General features: G+C 44.0%; 1 protein-coding gene across 2 annotated transcripts in view; it reads left to right on the top strand.

Moving 5' to 3' along the window:
- PARL (presenilin associated rhomboid like) overlaps nucleotides 1-13648 on the top strand; it is a 58495-nt gene extending 44847 nt beyond the window's left edge. For both annotated transcript variants that reach the window (XM_040337758.1, XM_040337759.1), the window contains exons 8-11: nucleotides 2593-2663; nucleotides 9863-9964; nucleotides 10617-10714; nucleotides 13367-13648. In XM_040337758.1, the coding sequence (XP_040193692.1) occupies nucleotides 2593-2663; nucleotides 9863-9964; nucleotides 10617-10714; nucleotides 13367-13472 (377 nt within the window). In that variant the 3' untranslated portion in view covers nucleotides 13473-13648. The remainder of the gene's footprint in view (nucleotides 1-2592; nucleotides 2664-9862; nucleotides 9965-10616; nucleotides 10715-13366) is intronic.
- The last annotated feature ends 2486 nt before the right edge of the window (nucleotides 13649-16134 follow it).

Below are 16134 nucleotides of genomic sequence, written 5' to 3'. Positions count from 1 at the left end.
CAGTCTAAGCGTTTAGGCTCGGCGGTGTATGGAGTGACGCTTTGTTTATGCGCCCTCTGTCAGCGTGGTCATGTGACCGATGGCGCTAGCCCACACAATACACGTCGAATACTCGGCTGATCTATGACGTTTCCCTTGACGTGGATGCATATGATTGGCCCTAACCAACGGCTTAGACACACATGTGACCCCACCAAGTCCGATCATTGCGGACTCCTTGCCACAGTCCACACACGGACCAGGTTAGTTTGCTTTCATTAACTATTTATTTTCAAGTGATTTTATTATTTATTTTTTGGACCTAGATTATACATAATTTGTTTCATACACTTAATTATTGTACTATACATCAGAGTGACCCGGAAGTGCATTCTCATTGGACGACCCCCCAGGGGAGTGATCCTAGGGAGGTCACAATTTACATTTAAGCATGGTGGCATCAGTAGAGTCTTACCCCAGACGATGCTAGTTGTAGCGAAACTAGTCGGGACTCTACTGCTGCCATGCACTTTTCCACATTGATGTCCTTTTTATCAACTTAATTTTTTCCAACTCCCATGAGTCATCTCCCAGCTGAGGTTATTCCTTCCACCTGTTACTAAGCGAAGATTCCATCGTTACCTGCTGGTCGCTCTGTTTGGTGTGTCCTGGTATATCTCTCCATCTCATATACAAAGCTTTACTGATCCTTTGGGCATAAGCTCACTTGGATCCATCGCATCTGGTAAGCCTTCCCTCCTGGTGGTGGGCGTTATCACTAACATTCCAGATTAATTAGAATCACCGTGGGTGTCTCATCACTGTCGTTTGATTGACCATCTTGATTTCTGATTTCACGTTCACATTATGGACTTTTAATTTTATAAACATTTAGACTTAGGTCTAAGGTGTCTCATCACACTATTTATTTATATGAATTATACACCTATCATGGACTCACGTTTTTTTGTTTATTTATATGTGTGTTCAACATAAGACATCACTGTCTTTTTATTAGTCATTGCTTAGCGCTGCATTTTTGGATTTTTTGTGTTTTTATATAAAAGTAAATTATAAAAAAAAAATGTCTTTACCTAATTTCAGAGTGGTGCTCATGTGACCGGCCGCCTCTGTCCCCTCTTGATCTGGCAGCTAGAGTGGGAGGGGCTGAGATTCCCCCACTGATGCCAGTCGGGAGGAGAGAGAGAGGGGGGCCAGTCACGTGATTGGCGCTCTAAAATCGGGTATAGCTGAAATATATATATATATATATATATATATATATATATATATATATATATATATATATTTTTTTTTTCTCAAATTCTACAAACAATACCACATAATGACAACATGAAAGAAGTTTGTTTGAAATCCTTGCAAATAAACAACGAAAAAAAAATCCAAGTACATAAGTTTTCACAGCCTTTGCCATGTCACTGAAAATTGAGCTCAGGTGCATCCTGTTTCCACTAATCATACTTGTAATGTTTCTAAAACTTGATTGGAGTCCCCCTGTGGTAAATTCAGTTGATTGTACATGGTTCGGAAAGGCACACACCTGTCACAGTTAACGGTGTATGTCGGAGCACAAACCAAGCCATGAAGTCCAAGGAATTGTCATCTGTAGACCTTAGACAGGATTGTATCGAGGCACAGATCTGGGGAAGAGTACAGAAAAATATCTGCAGCATTGAAGGTTCCAATGAGCACAGTGGGCTCCATTATCCATAAATGGAAGAAGAGCGGCCCGCCAACCAAACTGAGCAATCGGGGAGAAGGGCCTTGGAAGTGACAAAGAACCCGATGGTCACTCTAACGGAGCTCCAGTATTTCTCTGTGGAGAGAAAAGAACCTTCCAGAAGAACAACCATCTCTGCAGCACTCCACCAATCGGGCCTGTATGGTAGAGTGGCCAGTACTCCACCAGTCGGAATACACTCCTTAGTAGAAGGCACATGACGGCCCACCTGGAGTTTGCCAAAAGCCACCTGAAGGACTCTGACCATGAGAAACAACATTTTTTGGTCTGATGAAACAGTTGTCTTCGGTCTGAATGAACCTCTTTGGCCTGAATGGCAAGCATCGTGTCTGAAGGAACCCAGGCACCGCTCATCAACTGGCGAATACCATCCCTACAATGAAGCATGGTGGTGCAGCATGATGCTATGGGGATGTTTTTCAGCTACAGGAACTGGGAGACTAGTTGGGATTGGTGGAAAGTTGATTGCAGCAATGTACAGAGACATCCTCTCTGAAAACCAGCAATCTGGACCTTGGACTGAGACGAAGATTCATCTTCCAACACGACAACAACCTTGTTGTCGGCCAATAACTGGAGTTGGGAGTGAAGTGGATTTCTAGCGGATCAACTGGTACTTTTCTCTACTTGCAAAGTTTTTAAAGGCATAAAACATGGTGAAATGTGCGTGTATTGCCGAGATGTACTGCCTTTTTTTTTTTTTTTTTGCCCTGACATAAACTTTAATGTTTAAAAAAAAAAAAATGGTCTTCTGTTTGCTTTTAACAAAATAAGGATTACAGCTTGCTGACATGGTATAGCAGTACATATCTTTACATGGCTTCACTGATTTTTTCCTTTTGACCTTACAGGTGTTATAGCTTCATTTGCAAGCTATGTCTCCAAAGTAGCAACAGGACGGTTTGGACCATCCCTCGGAGCTGTATGTATTTTTATTTTTTTATTATGAATTTTCCTTGCTTTAAAATATATATATATATATATATATATTGTGAACTTTGGGGGTCTTTAAGCTCCGCGAGACAAGTGCGTAAAACCGTGTCAGTAAAGCAAAGGGTCTTTATTGGTGACCAAACAAAGCAAAATAAAGCTTTTCTTCAGCATCCAAAACGTCACAACAAAAGTCCTGCTTGTTTCCAGCATAAATGGGAAAAAAAAGTCTTTCTTCAGAAAAACAACCAAAAGAAAGGCACATACGTTTTTAGTAAGAAGTCCTCCAGACCTTCCCTGCAGACACAGCTTCACTTCCAAACTACTCAAAAGTCCTCTCTGAGCAGCTAGCAGACTTCCATCTTGTCCTCACAGGTGCACTCTCCCAACTCACTCACTCCAGCATCACTTACTGCTTTAATGGGTGGTTGTCTGAGAGATTTTAACCCCTTGTGCGCTGGCTTCCAGGGTTTAGGAGTGGAGGCTCCATCCCACCCAAATAACACTTTGGAGCCTCCAAAATTCCAGGCCCCAAACTACTTTATTAAGATAGAGAAGACTGCAAGCCAGTCCTCTCTGAATTAGCGCCTGCCTGGAACTTTTCACCCACTTTTGGGTGACCCCCTGAACCTTCTACCTCTATTTAAATGGACCATAGTCCAAACAGTGGTGCCGTATAGCACCCGTCCAGGACCCACCCCCGGTGTCCTGTACATATCCTCCCCCTCTGCCTCAACGCGGAGGTGTTGGAGGCAACAGTAGACACCATACAATGGACTCGGGAGAGGGCATCGGCATTCTGATGCTGTCTCCCGGGTCTGTGCTCTACCATGAAATTGAACTCCTGCAGAGACAGAAACCACCTTGTTACCCTGGCATTGGTGTGTTTGTTCTGTCTCATCCACGTAAGAGGAGCATGGTCTGATATAAGGCGAAACTTCCTACCTAGGAGAAAATAACGTAGGGAGTCCAAAGCCCACTTGATGGCAAGACATTCGCGCTCCACCACCGCATAGTTTTTCTCAGCTGGCGTCAGTTTCCTACTAAGAAAAACTATTGGATGCTCCTCTCCGTTGATTTCTTGAGACAGAACTGCTCCTAGCCCTTCACTTGAGGCATCTGTCTGCACTATAAAATCCTTAGAAAAATCTGGCGCCACAAGCACCGGATCCTGGCAGAGTGCGGTCTTAAGCATTTGAAAAGATTTTTCAGCCTCGGCATTCCATTTAATCATGACCGACTTTCGGCCTTTGGTGAGGTCAGTTAGCGGTGCCGCAATGGTGGCGAAGTTTGGGACAAACCTCCTATAGTACCCAACTAGGCCTAAAAACGCTCTGACCTGTTTCTTTGTTAGGGGGCGGGGCCAGCCCTGTATGGCCTCTACCTTGCTCATTTGGGGCTTCACTAACCCTCTACCTACAATGTATCCTAGGTACTTGGCTTCCTCCACCCCAACCGCACACTTCTCCGGATTGATGGTGAACCCCGCTCTTCTCAAGGAGTCTACCACTGCCTGTACCCGGGGAAGATGGGAATCCCAGTCCGTGCTGAAAATGACTATGTCATCCAGGTAAACGGAGGCATACCGTAGGTGTGGACGTAAAGTTTTGTCCATGGCCCTTTGGAATGTGGCGGGGGCGGAGTGAAGACCAAACGGCATTCTTTTATACTGGAAGTGACCTTCCGGGGTAGAGAAAGCTGTTTTCTCTCTGGCCTCCTTAGTCAGGGGAATCTGCCAGTAACCTTTTGTGAGGTCCAGCGTGGTGATGTACCTGGCAGGACCCAATCTCTCAATCAGCTCATCTACCCGTGGCATTGGGTATGCATCGAACTTGGAGACCTCGTTGAGTTTTCTAAAATCGTTGCAGAAGCGGAGAGTACCATTGGGTTTGGGCACCAACACGATCGGACTGGACCACTCGCTCTGCGACTCTTCGATGACCCCAAGTTCGAGCATCCTTTTAACCTCTCCAGACACTGACACTCTATGAGCTTCTGGGATACGGTAGGGTTTAAGCCGGATTTTCACCTTGGGCTCAGTCACAATGTCATGCTCAATGACGTTGGTGAGCCCTGGCAACCCTGAAAACATGTCCCTATTCCTTTGCAGAAATTCTTTTACTTGCTGGGTTTGGGGCCTAGTTAGGGTAGCCGCAACCTGCACCAGGTCGATCCCTACATGGTCCCCTGACTGTACCGCCACCACCGCGGACACCGGTTCTCTGTCTCTCCAGAGCTTCAACAAATTTATGTGATAAATCTGGTAGGGTTTTCTTTTTCCTGGTTGGTGTACCTTATAGTTTACCTCACCCACTTTCTCTACTACTTCAAATGGACCTTGCCACTTGGCCAAGAACTTGCTCTCCACTGTGGGTATTAGGACAGCTACCCTGTCTCCTACTTGTAACTGTCTCACTTTAGCCGACCGATTATATACCCTTCTTTGGGCATCCTGAGCCTTCTGCATGTGCTCTCTCACCATCGGCATCACTTTAGCCACCCTTTCTCGCATTTGAGAAATATGCTCTACCACGGTTTTGTGCGGGGAGGACTCGCTTTCCCACGTTTCCTTTACCAGATCAAGCAACCCCCGGGGCCTTCGTCCGTACACTAGCTCAAATGGCGAGAAACCCGTGGATGCCTGTGGTACCTCCCGGATAGCGAACAACAGGGCAGGGAGTAACATGTCCCAATCTTTCCCGTCTTTCTGGACCACTCTTTTTAACATGGACTTTAGAGTTTTGTTAAACCTCTCAACTAGGCCATCGGTCTGCGGGTGATAGACGGACGTCCGCAACTGCTTAATCTGAAACAGCCTGCACAAGTCCGCCATCACCTTTGACATAAAAGGGGTGCCCTGATCCGTTAGTATTTCCTTGGGGAACCCAGTACGTGAGAACATTTGAAATAACTCCCGGGCAATGGCCTTAGAGGACGTTTTTCTCAATGGGACTGCTTCTGGGTATCTAGTGGCGTAGTCTAGGATGACCAATATGTATTGGTACCCCCTTGCCGACTTTACCAGGGGTCCCACAAGATCCATAGCGATCCGCTCAAATGGGACCTCAATAATTGGCAAGGGTACTAGGGGGTTTCTATAGCGGGGCACTGGGGCAGTTATCTGGCAAACAGGACAAGACTCACAATATCTTTTAACCTCAGCCTTCACCCCTGGCCAGTAAAACCGATCGGTTATCCTGGCCTCCGTTTTCTCCGCCCCCAGGTGTCCTCCCAGTGCGTCGTTGTGGGCTAGATCAAGGAGCATCCGCCTATACGGTTGAGGGACCAGCAACTGCTCTATGGGTTCCCCTCGGCTCTCAGCCACACGATAGACTAGGTCCCCCTTCAACGCAAAATGAGGAAACCTCTGATCTGCACCTGGTATTTGTGAAACCCCATCAGTGAACGCTCGAGAGCAGGTTTCTGTCATTAAGGTAGGATCCTGTAACTGGGCGGTGCCAAACGCACCCCTGGGTACATCCAGGTCTGGATGCACTGGCCTTGGGGATGTTTCCCCCTCACCCTCCTCAATCGGGGAGAGCTCCTCGTCATCCTCCCCCAGCATGACTTGTAATGGGGAGACTCCCCCCCCCCCCCCTCAGAGTTCAACTCGGTTTTGAGACCTGACACAGGACCACTATTAGAACTAAGATTCTCTGCAACGTCATTATCACCAACAGGTATTTCCACATTAGAGGGGTGTGTTGTGGAGGTTTCAGGCCCGGATCCCCCGGACTCTGTCCCTTCCAAGCTCAGTGCCCCCAGTTCTCCTGGCAGACCCGTCTGTACCTGGTCCCATAGTTCCAAAAATAGTGGACAGTCCCGCCCCACTATGATGTCATGTATCAAGCTTTTTACCACGCCAACCTCCTGGGTAACCGAGGTATGGCCATAGGACACAGTTACCGGGACCAAGGGGTACTCCTTGGTGTCCCCATGGATACATACTACCCGTAGAGTCTTAGTTACTGGGCCTATCCTCCCAAGCACCCTGGCATGTACGAGTGTGACCATGCTGCCGGAGTCCAGTAGAGCCCTGGCAGGAAGGTGGTTCACCCACACTTCGCACTCAAACCGTCCTGCAGCCAGGTCAAGATGAGTGGTACACACACTTCGCACATAGAAGGAGCTTCTCCGACCAGTTCCGCACTCCATAGGCTCCTCCTGCAGTGGGCATTGTGCCCGGGTATGCCCCCAGGACCGACATCGCCAACATTGTATGTCTCCCATCTTTGGTACAGGAACCGACCTCCGTGGTTCTAGGGCAGATGGTGTAAACCTGCGGACGCCAACATCTGGCAAGGCTTCTCTCCTCAGGTTGGTGACTGGTCTGGGTGTCCTTGGCGTGGGTTCTCAACGCTTGGTAGGCCCAAGCAGGTCCTCCACCACGGTATACCGTTCAACCAGCTCGACCAGCTGGTCAGCATTAGTAGGGTTTCCATGGCTTACCCAGTGCTGTAGGTCATCTTGTAGGGACCGTAGGTACCGGTCCATCACCACTCGTTCCACCATTTGTGGACCTGACAACTTTTCTGGCTGCAGCCATTTTTTAACCAACTGAATTAGTTCATGCATTTGGGACCTGGGGGGTTGGTCAGGTTTGTACCGCCAGCGATGCACCCTTTGAGCCCGGACGGCTGTGGTCACTCCCAGGCGGGCCAGGATCTCGGTTTTTAGACGCTCATAGTCCCTGATATGCTCAGCTGGGAGGTCAAAATAGGCTTTTTGCGGGTCACCAGTGAGGAAAGGGGAGATGATGCCAGCCCATTGGTCCCGGGGCCACCCCTCTCTCTCTCTGCTATCCTTTCAAAGGTGGTGAGAAAGGCTTCCACGACATCGCTGGGCATTAGTTTTTGCAAAAAATGGCTGGCCCTCACAGACACTGGGTTGCTAGTGGCAACGACCGCTTGCACTTGTCCCTGAGCCAGCTGCTGTACGGCCTCCTGCAAGGCAGCCACCTGTGCTTGAGTGGACTCCTGCTGGGCCGTAAACTGGGCGGATAGCAGCCGTGTATTTTCCTGCTGCGCAGCTATAGCCTGTGCCAGGGCCTGCTGCTGCTGAGCCATCGCTTCTTCATGGCGACGGTTTGACTCTGCTGACGCTTGCTGTTGGGCCACAGTGGCTTGCTGCTGGGTCACAGTGGCTTGTGCCAAAGCCTTAACGACCTCCTCCATGCCTTTGTCTGCTGTTTGTAACGCCTGGGCAGACTTCACCCAAGACATGCCATAAGTATACTGTCTCTTTAAATGTCAGTTTTAAACGGTTTTTGCGCCTGCAAATGCACTTTGCCCGCATTCTCCACCAGTTGTGAACTTTGGGGGTCTTTAAGCTCCGCGAGACAAGTGCGTAAAACCGTGTCAGTAAAGCAAAGGGTCTTTATTGGTGACCAAACAAAACAAAATAAAGCTTTTCTTCAGCATCCAAAACGTCACAACAAAAGTCCTGCTTGTTTCCAGCATAAATGGAAAAAAAAGTCTTTCTTCAGAAAAACAACCAAAAGAAAGGCACATACGTTTTTAGTAAGAAGTCCTCCAGACCTTCCCTGCAGACACAGCTTCACTTCCAAACTACTCAAAAGTCCTCTCTGAGCAGCTAGCAGACTTCCATCTTGTCCTCACAGGTGCACTCTCCCAACTCACTCACTCCAGCATCACTTCCTGCTTTAATGGGTGGTTGTCTGAGAGATTTTAACCCCTTGTGCGCTGGCTTCCAGGGTTTAGGAGTGGAGGCTCCATCCCACCCAAATAACACTTTGGAGCCTCCAAAATTCCAGGCCCCAAACTACTTTATTAAGATAGAGAAGACTGCAAGCCAGTCCTCTCTGAATTAGCGCCTGCCTGGAACTTTTCACCCACTTTTGGGTGACCCCCCTGAACCTTCTACCTCTATTTAAATGGACCATAGTCCAAACAGTGGTGCCGTATAGCACCCGTCCAGGACCCACCCCCGGTGTCCTGTACAATATATATATATATATATATATATATATATATATATATATATATATATATATATATATATATATATATATATATATATATATATATATATATATAATTAGTTTTTTTTTTTTGTTTTTTAAATTGCGTGCATATTGGATGGATTTCACCTGCCAGTGCCTAGTTCTCTGGTAGAGGTGCACAGATTTCATTTCCTTTTTATCTACATGTTCTTTTGTTATGGCATTAATATTTTCTTCTTTGACATGCTAAATGTTTTGCCATTTGCTATCATTTCTCTACTTGATGTTCAACTGCTACTGACTTGTAAGTCAATTTATTGAAAGAGGAAATAAACTAAAACAAAAAATCTGATGCAAATAGATAAGACTGGAGCATGCTACAGCTTATCGTAAATGAAAAGCGCTCAGACATTAGTGGAACATGCAGCCAAAAAAACAGCTCTACATTACTAGTTTAGTTTAACCCTCTTTTTAAAAAAAATATTTAAAATGAAAATACGTAGTGTTGTTTTTTTTTTTTTTTCCAAGAGTCTCTTGTGTATAAAATCCGTAGGCACTTCCTTTTAATTTATTATGGTCATGCAGATTACATTTCATTGTAGATATTAGGAAGTACATCTCTTTTGGTGCTCCTGTTACATGTTTCCGTGAAGCTCATTGCCGATCGGTAGAAAATACACTGAATGGTAAACTCCTCTCCACTTGGCTGATTTGTTTGCTAGCACCTGTGTCTTTATCTACATTTGCACAGTAAAAAAAAAAAGGGGGGGGGGTGTAGAAAAATGAGAAACAGATGGCTGGGTTCAGCAGCTGTCCCTATACTGTCTGTGTTGGGTATACCCAGCTGCACATAGAGGGGTGTCAACCCCAGGGGATTTGGGGCTACAGATGCAGCTGGTGCCTTTCATCTGCTTCAGGGTTGTCCCTTCCAGTAAATACATAATTATGTCTATTAATGAAGAAACAAAATGAGGGTTAGAAAAGGGAATATATGTATTATAATTTTATAAATGTTAATTTTAAAGATTTTTTTTTTTTTTATCTTTAACCATTGATTTGCATGCCTTATGTTGTATGCCTGCAATGGATTGCTTGGATTTTTTTTTTTGGATTTTTTTTTTTTATGACAAAAAAGTTAGTAAAAATGTATGTGCTTTTTGCATCTTACACATTTTAATAGGTTAAATGATGCATGTATGAAAATATTTATTCTTATTCCCCCCCTCCAGTCTGGTGCAATCATGACAGTTCTAGCTGCGGTGTGTACAAAGATGCCTGAAGCCAAACTAGCCATCATCTTTCTTCCAATGTTCACATTTACTGCTGGAAACGTATGTACAATTTTTATATTCACTTAAGTTTTACCATTTCTACTGGCTTTTATACTTTCAACCAGAAAAGAGCTATTCTGAGCTTGTACAGTACATCTATTATAACTGTGGGTGATATCCTTAAGTGAAAGGTGCATGCATATTCGTGCTGACAGTACATGGGGAGACTAAATGATATTAAATAGTAAGTGCAGTTGAGTTCTATTTTTTTCTATTGTGAATAAAATAGGGGTTTGAGATTTGCAAGTCATCGCATTCTGCCTGAAATATTTCAAACTATAGCAGTGTATGCAAACTACAGATGTCGTAAGTGATCCATTTGCTCAAATCCTGAAGAAATGTACTACTCTACTGAAGAATAAAAATGCCTTTTAGCACTCATACCTTAATTATCTATTCTGGGCGCAGTTGGGGTCCAAAACTTGTAATGTATTGGAGGACCTCTTATTAGTATTTTATGATCACCATAATAATGGAAAATTATCTTAGTAACTTTGTTTTGCCTTTTTAAGTGTGTGTTGGTGTTATATTTTTTTTTGGGGGGGGGGGGGTTGAGGGGAGTTTAAGCTGTATACATGAGAAATACTGTATCTGATACAATCAGAAAGCTTTTTTTTATTATTCAGATGTTTTTGTGACTGGTCTTTTTCAGGCTCTCAAGGCTATCCTTGCCTTAGATGCAGTTGGTGTGGTTTTGGGCTGGAAGTTTTTTGACCATGCAGCACATCTTGGTGGAGCTCTGTTTGGAATGTGAGTAGTTAATGCCAGTACCCCCCCCCCCCCTTTTTGTGCCCCTTGACATTTGTTTTTGTTTTTTTTAATCCTACAGTGTTTACTTGTAACTAGTAAATTAAAAACTACTGCACAGTCTGTTTTAGGTTTTGACCATTATGCCAAACCTGTTCAAGATTCAGCTGTTCCTCTGGGACTCAAGTGACTACTAACCATTGTTACTTTTGTACATGTTAGGATTTAGAAGTGCTATGAGCTTCCATGCTTTTGGTTCTTTTTCTGCGGTTGATAAACACTTTTTAAAGGTATACACCTTTAAGCAATAACTGACTTAAATGGTTCTTGTTAAAGTGCATTTTAACTAGAACTAGTGTACCTACCCAATTTGTCTTCAAATTTGCTACAGTGCAGATCGCAGGCTTTTTCAAATCATTACAACTGTTTTATGCAGGTATCTGTTCAAAATATTAGACACTGACAAATGAGCTGCAGGCGCCTATCACTCCTTGCTAGTCTTTATATTTTTGCTAGTGTCCTTAGGTGCTGAACCGCTTCTCTCTGCTTCGAGAAACCTACCTCTTTCTATGGAGTGACCCAAACCTAGAAGATGCAGCACTGGCCTGTAATGTTGCTCTGCACTGGATCCTGCTGTGGACGCTCCTCTTGGCATGTAGTGGAGTTGGCCGCATGATACTTTACAGATCCAGCTCTTTGGTCTTCTTGATGTGAAGCTCAGTCTCTAAAGACCCCTGTGTGGGTATGCCCATCGTGGAAGGCAAAGCCAGCTACTGATGTGGCGAGTACAGGGCAGAGGCCCTATAAGCATTCATCCCAGGTTGCCCAGTTTTTCTCCTTTGGGGTGAGGTACAAACTGCTGTTCATTTTTTAAATGGCATTGTTGCTCAAAACTTTATAAACGTCCTAAAGTGGGTTTGGCCTATGTTGTATCTGAAAACTTGTTCTGATGGGTTCAAAAGCCTTGCATGTTAAATGCCAGAAAGATAGTTGCCACCCTCCTTTTACTTTATCCTAGAGTCAGTTACAGTGCAAGAGTAGGAGGTGTCGGCTAAGGAAGATTCCTCACCTTCTGAGGCGTTGGCTGAGGAGGATGAGGATATGCATGCTACAGACATTTCTCCGAAGCTAAAAGACTATTGCTATGCTTATTGAAGATGTGTATGTTCTTGTTTTGCATTGGAGCAGTCACTCAAATACATCCAGTATGGGGGTCTCTAAAATTCCTTATACCACCTAAGATCTTCCTACGCTATTCACTGGTTAAGCTGGTCCTGTATGAAGGCAGACCTCCCCTGAAGAAGAGGTGTGGTGTGTGTGTTTTTTTTTTTTTTTTGCTCCTCCCAAACGTTTCACCCATCAATAATTTCTTGAGGAAAGAAATGGCCAGATCCACAACAGGGATTGCTTATTTCCTAACCAGGGCCCCTTTTCCCCTGTGTTCAAAGACCCAGTAGACAAAAGGTTAGAAGCCTTCCTTGAAGCTATCTTGCCTTGGTGAGCACTGCTAGGCAATCTGTGGTTGTGTCTATGGCAGTCAGACCATTGTGTTCTAGACTAAACGTATGTCCAAGAACCCCAGTTCCATACTTTATGGCTTCCTCTGTTCTTGGTCCACTGGACCTTTTTGAGATGGAGGTCCCCAGAAGTTGTATGAAAGAAAGATGTACTCTTGCCTTCTGAATTTGAGGCTGCATTCACACCTGAGCGTTTTCAGCTCATAAAACGCTTGTTCAACTCCCGAAAAATGCCCAACAAGCAAAATCCCAATTATTTTAATGGCTCCTGCTTACCTGAGCGTTTTATCACCTGAAAATGCCTTTAAGCTTAAAGAACATTTGCTTCTTTGGGGCAGATTACAGGCGTGGTTTTTGCTTTTACACTGGTGACCTGTACAAAATTGCTGTAAAAGAAAACGACTTTAAAACGCTCAGGTGTAAATGCAGCCTAAGGCCCCTTTCACGCTTGTGCGACTTGGGACTGCAAAGTTGCATGACAATTCATACCCCATCATTCCAATGAGTACCATTCATATCTGTGTGGCTTCAAAGTATTTTCTGTGCTACTTTGGTCCAACTTGGATGCAAGTTACACAGGCATTTCCTGAAATCGCGAGCCTTTGAAGATGCGGTAGTGTGAAAGGGGTTAAACACTCTTGTACTGATTCATTTGTGCTTTCATCCATTCATTAAAGTGGTAATAAACTCAAAACAACAAATGTATTCTATTACAGCTTGCTTACCTACCAATCATTAGATGTGGTGCCTGCACACCCCCCCCCCCCCTCTGTTTTTCCCTGGTGATCTGATCAGTAACACCCCACCTATATTAGTGAGACACAGTTCTGGAGGGGAGGGTAGTTATTCAATGTATTAGCAGATTTAGAACCACTTACAAAGTGAAGCCAAACTTCAGCTCATACTTCATAAGCGGTTACAGCAACGTGTTTTTTTTTTTTCCCCTCTGATACATTCTGCTGGAGAGTTTGCGCTGTGAAAAACGCCAGACTTGCTGGATTACCAAAAAAAAAAATACTCGCCTTTCCTTGGTGTACACGGGATCATATTCTAATGTTGAGTTTTTCTTTCGATAAGCTTTTCCTGCTGACTATAGTATCTAAATTTATTAACCTTTTTCTTAAATACATTTTTACAGCTGGTATGCCTTATATGGACATGAGCTCATCTGGAAAAAGAGGGAGCCTTTTGTAAAAATGTGGCACGAGTTCCGAAGCAAGCCCCCAAGAGATGGAGGAACCTGACTTTAATCCAGAACAAAAATATAATCGCACTTAAATTGCAGACAACAGACTGGCATCTTTAGGACTTTAGCATTCTGACTTTTATTAAGACAAGTTGATAGAATTTGGTGTTTAAAATTCAGTAAATATGTCATGTATAATGTCCAGTGAACATCTCTATTACAAAAATAAGAGCATTTTGTCAAAATTATTTATTTTTACTTATTGGAAAATGTATTGTACATTAAAACTGCAGGGAACCATTTGTATTCAAGTGTAACAACCATTTATATTTATGTGCCCTTGTCCTAAGCCATTTTAAAGTTGTCGGAACGAGGGCTGCCATTTCTGCTCTTCTCCTCCTTCTCTTTTTTTTTTTTTTTTTTTTTTTTTTTTTAAATGTACAAGTTTTCCTGCCCGTTTTTCAGACCCACCAACCTTGGTGCATTAAGTTACGTAACCGGAACAAGCTACACACTTAAAAGGCAAGATGACCTTTTATAAAAAGGATAAAGGAAATCTTACCCTTTCCCTAGTCCCCACTGAATCTAGCAGGTCAATTGCCACTCTAACCAGATGCTATAACGGGCCATACAATCAAAATCCAAACTGCACTGCCCCAGTGGGTTGTGTAGCATAATAATGCACATAATTGTGAGCAGTGATTGGTCAATTTTGACCTCATTGACCATAAGAATCTGTTGCTCATGCCTTCTTCAGAGACCTGGTGCCTGAGGAAGAGGATATTTTCATTGGTCAGGATAGTCACGTGGATGTGTTGACCAGTCACCGCTCAATATTGCTTGCATTATGATTCTACACAGGGCTGTGTAGGGACAATTTTGAGTGTGCCGCCTGTCATAGTGACTGGCGGGGAAGGTGAGGGAGTGGCATATGATTGGTGAAGGGCAGCAGGGTCTGGGGATGGGAAGGGTTTTCAGAGTTGGTTCCCCATTTTGTAGTTGGTGAACTTGCCCTTCAAGTAAAAAGGGCAATATTGAAGAAGGTCAGCATGACAGCCAGGCAGCTAACATTTTCAGAAGTAGAGCTCTGTAATTGCAGCCTCCATGTGTCTTATGACAATTCTCCTTTTAATAATCAGAAACCCCAAATTAAAGACGCAAGAGGGCATGCAGGGGTGGTTTACTAAAACTGAAGAGTGCAACATCTGGTGCAGCTGTGCATGGTAGCCAATCGGATTGTAACCTCAGCTTGTTCAATTTAGCTTTGACAAAATAGCTTGGAACCTGATTGGATTCTATGCAGTGCTGCACCAGATTTTGCACCCTCCAGTCTTGGTAAATAAACCCCACAATTTTACATTTTCTTTTTTTTGGCAGTCAGTATTTTTTCTTTATAAATATTTGCTTTTTTTTTTTTTTCCTATGAGCCTTAATTGTAATTAAATTTAAATTTTTATGTACAAGAAAATGTTGTCTTTTTCCTTTTTTTTTTTTATTTTTTTTTTTGTTTATCTGCTTTTATTCTGAATTTGCATCCAGTCAAACTCAAATGTCAAATGACCACACAAGTTGTTTAGTGCTTTTTGTTTTTCCTATTGTCATTACTTGGGTATGTTAGGCCACCCCCACAATGTACAATATTCTGGTGAAATAACATGGCTTTGTGGGAACACATAATCAAACCTGTCAGCAAACAAACTCCCAATAAAAGATATTGGATACCTCTTCTACTGCAGGTACTCGCTGCAACAGATACTGTGTATCTCTTAGGCCCCGTACACACATCCGAGAAAATCGACGGGCAAAACACATCGTTTTGCTCGTCGAGTTCCTTGTGAAGCCGCTAAAGGATCTCGGCAAGCCAAATTTTCCCATTGCCCAACGAGGAAATAGAGAACATGCTCTCTATTTGGCTCGACGGGTTTCTCGGCGAAAAGTGTACACACGACCGGTTTTCTCAGCAGAATACGTCTCCCATCGAGTTTCTTGCTGAATTCTGCCGAGAAACCCGGTCGTGTGTACGGGGCCTGAGAGTCCCTGTCAATCTATCTCCTGGTCATCCAAAGCACTCTGAAGATCTACATTTTACTACATGGTTACATAGTAGGTGAGGCTGAAAAGACACATCAAGTCCAACCTATGTGTGTGATTATATGTCAGTGTTACCTTGTATATCGCGGTCGTTTAGGTGCTTATCTAATTGTTTTTTTTTTTGTTTGTTTAAACTATTGATGCTCCCCACTGTAACCACCATCTTATTAAACTGCCTTCCGCAAAGAAGTTTTTATCCCTATTGTGGGGTCACCAGTATGGTATTTTTGTAAATTGAAATTATATCCCCTCTTAAATGTCTCTTCTCCAGAGATAATAAATTCAGTGCTTACAACCTTTCTTCATAACTAATGTCCTAGACCCTTTATTAGCTTTGTTGCCCTTCTTTGTACTCGTTCCATTTCCAGTACATCCTTCCTGATGACTGGTGCCCAGAACTGGACAGCATACTCCCAGTTCAGATCTTCTTGCAAGGTTTCCACATCCTGCAGAGAAGTTATTGCCCTGCTTGGCTTAGTATCGTCTGAAAATACAGAGATTCAACTGTTTACCCCCATCCGCCAGGTCGTTTATGACCAAATTTAAATAGGATTGGTCCCAGGACAGAACTACTTTGTCAAAGGACAGGACCACAGAGCACTGCGGGGGGGTCCAGGAGGTAGGCATTC

This window comes from Rana temporaria, chromosome 2 (genome assembly GCF_905171775.1).
Source record: "Rana temporaria chromosome 2, aRanTem1.1, whole genome shotgun sequence".
In the NCBI taxonomy this organism is placed as follows: domain Eukaryota; kingdom Metazoa; phylum Chordata; class Amphibia; order Anura; family Ranidae; genus Rana; species Rana temporaria.
This window is presented reverse-complemented; position numbering and strand designations above follow the sequence as displayed.